The 5,726-nt window shown below is 45.0% G+C and overlaps 1 protein-coding gene across 1 annotated transcript in view; it reads right to left on the reverse strand.

Moving 5' to 3' along the window:
* The window catches only part of Lats2 (large tumor suppressor kinase 2), a 68,531-nt gene extending 65,891 nt beyond the window's left edge, over positions 1–2,640 (reverse strand). The window contains exon 1 of the mRNA XM_013012175.1: positions 2,091–2,640. Coding sequence (XP_012867629.1) covers positions 2,091–2,429 — 339 coding nt within the window. The 5' untranslated portion in view covers positions 2,430–2,640. The remainder of the gene's footprint in view (positions 1–2,090) is intronic.
* Positions 2,641–5,726: the final 3,086 nt, after the last annotated feature.

Below are 5,726 nucleotides of genomic sequence, written 5' to 3' on the forward strand. Positions count from 1 at the left end.
CCTGTAATCCTAGCTACTCAGGAGGCTGAGATCTGAGAATCACGGTTCAAAGCCAGCCCGGGCAGGAAAGACCGTGAGACTCCTATCTCCAATAAACCACTAGAAAACCAGAAGTGGCACTGTAGCTCAAGTGGTAGAGCGCTCGCCTTGAGCTGAAGAGCTGAGGGACAGCGCCCAGGCACAGAGTTCAAACCCCATGACCGACAAAAAAAAAAAAAAGAAATTACAAGTGCTCAAGCCATCCCAGTGTGCTTTAGGCAAGAACTCTAATTTTCCAAGGCAGAAAAATAAAACACTTATTCCCACTTCACACAGTTGATCCTTAACATGACAGATGGAAATAAAACCCTGGTTTCCATGACACAATGACATTTTTGCTAGTTACATTTGGCTACCCATGTTTTATACAAGGTCCTGGCCTTCAACATCGTTTTTTTTTGGGGGGGAAGGGGGTCCGGTCGTGGGGCCTGAACTCTGGGCCTGGGCACTGTCCCTCAGCTCTTCAGCTCAAGGCTAGTGCTCTACCACTCGAGCCACAGCGCCACTTCCGGCTTTTTTCTTTTTGCTTATGTGGTGCTGAGGAATCTAACCCAGGGCCTCATGCATACAAGGCAAGCTCTCTACCACTGAGCCATCTTCCCAGCCCTTCAACATGATTTTATTCAGGGTTATGCACTGCCAAGAGCCCAGCTGGGAGTTGTCTATTTATGTGTCAGTTATGGGGCTTAAACTCCGGGCCTGAATACTGTCCCTTAGCTCTTCAGCTCAAGGGTAGTGCTCTACCACTTGAGCTACAGCGCCACTTCCGGTTTTCTGGTGGTTTACTGGAGATAAGAGTTTCATGGACTTTCCTGCCCAGGCTGGCTTTAAAGTACAATCCTCAGATCTCAGCCTCCTGAGTAGCTAGGATTACAGGCGTGAGCCACTGGCGCCTGGCTACCTTTTTTTTATTTTTTGCCAGTCCTGGGACTTGAACTCAGGGCCTGAGGACTGTCCCTGAGCCTCTCTGTGCTCAAGGCTAGCACTCTACCACTTGAGCCACAGTGTCATTTCCGGCTTTTTCTGTTGCTGTGGAACTAAGAATCAAACCCAGGGTTTCATGCTTGTTAGGCAAGCGCTCTACCACTAAGCCACCTTCCCAGCCCTCTACTAGCATTCTTTATTCCTGAGTGACTGAGAAGGCACAGTATGCCACTAACAAATCTGGATCATTTTACCAGCCCTGGTTTCTCCAGTCTTTTGGATTCTTTTTTCCTTTATTTACTGAAGATAGTTACAACTCCTATATAACAGAGTATTAACTTCTTAAAATAGGAGAAAAGGGAATCAGAAAATAGTTCCTAAATGTTAACCAACACTCTTAAGGGGAGTGTAAAAACAAAGGAAGAGAAGCTAGCCCCCTCCCTAGGGCAGCTCAGAATTACCCTAAATAAACCTCCAAAAATGGGCTGGGAATGTGGCTTAGTGGTAGAGTGCTTGCCTAGCTAGCATGTATGCAGCCTTGGGTTTGATTCCTCAGTACCACATAAACAGAAAGCTGGAAGTGGTGCTGTGGCACAAGTCATAGAGTGCTAGCCTTAAGCAAAAGAAGCTCAGGAACAGTGCCCAGGCCCAGAGTTCAAGCCCTAGGACTGGCAAAAAACAAAAAAACCTCCAAAGAAAGGGCTAAAGTAGAAAAGCCCTGCTCCATCAGAACAGAAATGAGCTGTGGATTCAGCCCCATGGTACAGCACTTAATAGGTACAAAGCTCTGAGGTCTATCCCAGTAAAACACACACACGCACACAAACACACACACACACAAACACACACACACACACAAAGTGCGCATGTTACAATTTCAGGAGCTTTAGAACATTGTGGATCCTGCCTTAAAAAGGAAAAGCAGCTATAGACTCTGGGAGGCATGGTAGACAACAGTTCAGTAATGCAAAGAAAAGACTGCTGGTTTTCATGTCTTTACACTTTTCGGTGAGTATTATCAAAGCCTTGAGTAGCTGCCAGAGGATTCTGTCCATCCCAGTGTGGTCCCCATGGGGGATACTCATTGCACCCACCCCCATGGGAAGCTGGAGAAGGTCTATACACACCTGATCACATCCTGCATTCACCAGCTCCTGAAGCATTTGCCGGTTTACCTCTGCAGCTGTGGAAGTGCCAGATTCATTGGCGAAAGGCAGTAGGGAATATCTGATTTCCCTGAGGGCTTTCTGGTAAGGTCCAAACTTCGGGGTAGCTCTCATCTGCTGCTGCCTGGCAGCATCTTTGCTCCCCAGGACTTTGGCATCCAGAGAAGCATCACTGTTTGGTCCCACGGGCAGTCCCTGGGTCGAAGGCTTGGGGGGCTGCTTTAACCCCTCTCGGATCTCTTGTAGTCGCTGCCGGCTATTTCCAGAATAAGTTGTGGCAGGAAAAGTCTTTGGCCTCATTGTTAGTCCCACTTCCTTTTACCATAAATACAATCTTCTCAAAGGGTTTATTATTTAAAAAAAAAACAACTTTCAATAGTCAACTAGTTGTAAACATACATTCAAAACAATTTCCTTTTGAAATTTTTCTTTCCTTCAATTTTTGTAGTTCCTGTAGAGAACCTACAATTTTCCAGAGTCTTCATCTTATAGACCACCACTTTCTAGGGAAAGGAGAAAAAAGAGAAAAATATTTATTTGTGGTTTCCATATAATGTTAATGCATTTTCAGAAATGGTTGGTGATCTTGGGAATACTCTACTTGGAAAGAAAAGTAAGAAAAACAAAAACAGTTTAGCAACACCAGAGTACAGGACATCTGGGGCTATCCCAAGATGTTTCCTGTAAACAGACCATCAAGCAGCAAGTGTATCTCCATAAATATCCTACCCAGGACTAGACCACTAAGTCCCAACAATGGACACGTCCTTTGAAATAGTTCATTATGATGTAATTTCATTTTGAAGCTCACAGCTTGAGTATTTACTTATGAATTTTTCTTTTTGATTGGTCATAGGGTTTGAACTCAGGGCCTGGGTGCTATCCCTGAGCTTTTCTGCTGAAGGTTAGTGTTCTACCAGTTTGAGCCACAGCTCCATTTTCCAGTTTTCTGGGATTAATTGGACATAAATCTCACAGACTTTCCTGCCCAGGCTGGCTTTGAGCTGCAATCCTCAGATATCAGCTTCCTGAGTATGTATGATTACAGGCATGAGCCACCAGTGTCGGGCCTAGAGTGAAATTATCTCAGTGGATTTCTGGCTTGTCCTTAATAATAACACATTAATTCTTGGTTTCCACTGTGATTCTGCTACCCACCTGAGGCTATGATCCTTTCAAATCTTTGGAAATTTTCCTAATAAAGCCCTCCCAATTTTCCTGAAAAACAGCACAAAATTTGTCACCAAAGATATCCTCTACTGTAGTCTAAAGCAGTTTGCATGCTGTGCATTATGAAACCACAGGCAACTACTTCCTTGATTTTTTACAATGTGATCACTCAGCATTTTGGCCTGAGCAGCAGCAGCAACAACAACAAAAAAAATCTCTTTTTTTTTCTTTCTTTTTTTTTTTTTGGGGGGGGGGGGGGTCCAGTCGTGGAGTCTGAACTCTGGGCCTGGGCGCTGTCCCTCAGCTCTTCAGCTCAAGGCTAGCGCTCTACCACTTGAGCCACAGCCCCACTTCCAGCTTTTTTTCTTTTTGCTTATGTGGTGCTGAGGAATCGAACCCAGGGCCTCATGCATGCGAGGCAAGCACTCTACCACTGAGTCACCTTCCCAACCCAAATCAATCTTTCTTGTAGAAGTTAATTCCTATACAGGAGACTGGTAGGAAGTGGACCTGTGGCTCAAGTAGTAGAGCACTTGCCTTGGGCAAAAGAAGTTCACAGACACAAGCCCTGAGTTCAAGCCCTAAGACCAAAACACACACACACACACACACTCACACACACACATGGGGGAGGAGGAAGAGGAAGAGGTGGAGGAAGAGGAGGAGGAGACTTGTAAAGGCACGTTGACCAGACACTTCACAAGCTAGTGGTATAGAGGACTACATCAGGAACATGGCCCCACTGTATGGCTACATGCCTGGGGTACTTTTCCACAGAGAATCACACTGATTACAGGCCTAAATTGTCATCTACTCAGGGTTGCAGCCCAATCCACACTGCCCTAGGTAGCTGGCTCTGGACTATGGTTAACTTGTTGACCAGGTGACCCAGGACAAGTCCCTTGACTTCCCTCACAGGAGCAGGTGTGCTGAACAGCAAGGAGAATGATGATAAACCAGCAGGATCTGCCCTACTTAGCATGATTTGAGTTGCCATTTTCCTCAACTGTAGTAATTCAAAAACACCAAGCATCCAGTAAAAACTATACCTGGGGATGCTGAACTTGCACGTTTCCTCGGGCTTTACCAATACATAGTCTGATCTTCTCCTGAGGCCTGGCAGTGGACCTCAGTTCCCAGTCAGCCCTGAAGCTCACAGGAGAAACCACAGCATTCCATACTATACACTGAACTGCTGAGCTGGGCTGCTCAATAGGTGATGTAGATAGGATGCATTTCCCACTTACAGTATTTTCCAGTTTAGGATGGGTCTCTGTCAGGATGTATATGAAGGAAGGCAGCATGCCCAGGTATCATAGCTGATATTGCACTGAAACCTAGTGGTCAGACCCTTCCTCCTTTTTCCCTCAACCTCATACCCTCCTCTTATTCCAAATAACTCAATGAGCAGACTTGGAAAGATAATCATTATGTATTATATTGTTTTGGGCAGTAAATGGAGTTGAACTCAAGGCCTCCACTGTACCACTTCAGCCACACCTTAATCCCTACTCCCTTATTGTTTTGGTTATTTTTCTCATAGGGGCTTGTGTTTTTGTTTGGCTGGGTTTTTTTGGGGGGGTCAGTTGTGGGGCTTGAGTTCTGGGTGTGGGCGCTGTCCCTCAGCTCTTAAGCTCAAGGCAAGAGCTCTACTACTTGAGACACAGTGCCACTTCTGGTGGTTAACTGGAGATAAGAGTCTCATGGATGCCCCTCAGTAGATGAATGGAAAGAAAATGTGGTATATATACACAATGGAATTCTATGCCTCCATCAGAAAGAATGACATTGTCCCATTTGTTAGGTAATGGAAAGACTTGGAAAAAATTACATTAAGTGAAGTAAGCCAGGCCCAAAGAAACATAGGTCCCATGGTCCCTTATTTGCAATATCTAGTATATGTCTGAGACAAGCAGAAATGGTCAGATAAGTTGATGTTAGGGAAAATGAACCCCAAGATAAGGACTCAAATGGTTTTTCTTTCTTGCTATTGTTTCTAAAATATTTATAAAATGATTTCTTTGTTGCTTTGTTATGTCCCTCCCCATGGTATAACCCCTGTTTTCACTGTATTTGATGTTGGTATAATTTGTGGAGGGGAAGGGAATAAACAAATTGTTTAAATAGGGATACAGGTGGACCCATTGCAACAATGAGAGGTACAAGATGTTATGCTGAAAAACAAACTTTACAACTTTGGCAGGGTTGGGGGGAGAGGAATGGGAGGGCAGGGATGGTAAGGGGAAACAAAGGAGGAGGTAACAATGCTTGATAAGAAATGTACTCATAGCTGGGCGTCAGTGGCTCACACCTATAATCCTAGCTACTCAGGAGGCTGAGATCTGAGGATCACAGTTCAAAGCCAGCCCAGGCAGGAAAGTCTGTGAGACTCCTATCTCCAATAAACCATTAGAAAACCGGAAGTGG

Source organism: Dipodomys ordii, unplaced genomic scaffold (genome assembly GCF_000151885.1).
Source record: "Dipodomys ordii isolate 6190 unplaced genomic scaffold, Dord_2.0 Scaffold1, whole genome shotgun sequence".
In the NCBI taxonomy this organism is placed as follows: domain Eukaryota; kingdom Metazoa; phylum Chordata; class Mammalia; order Rodentia; family Heteromyidae; genus Dipodomys; species Dipodomys ordii.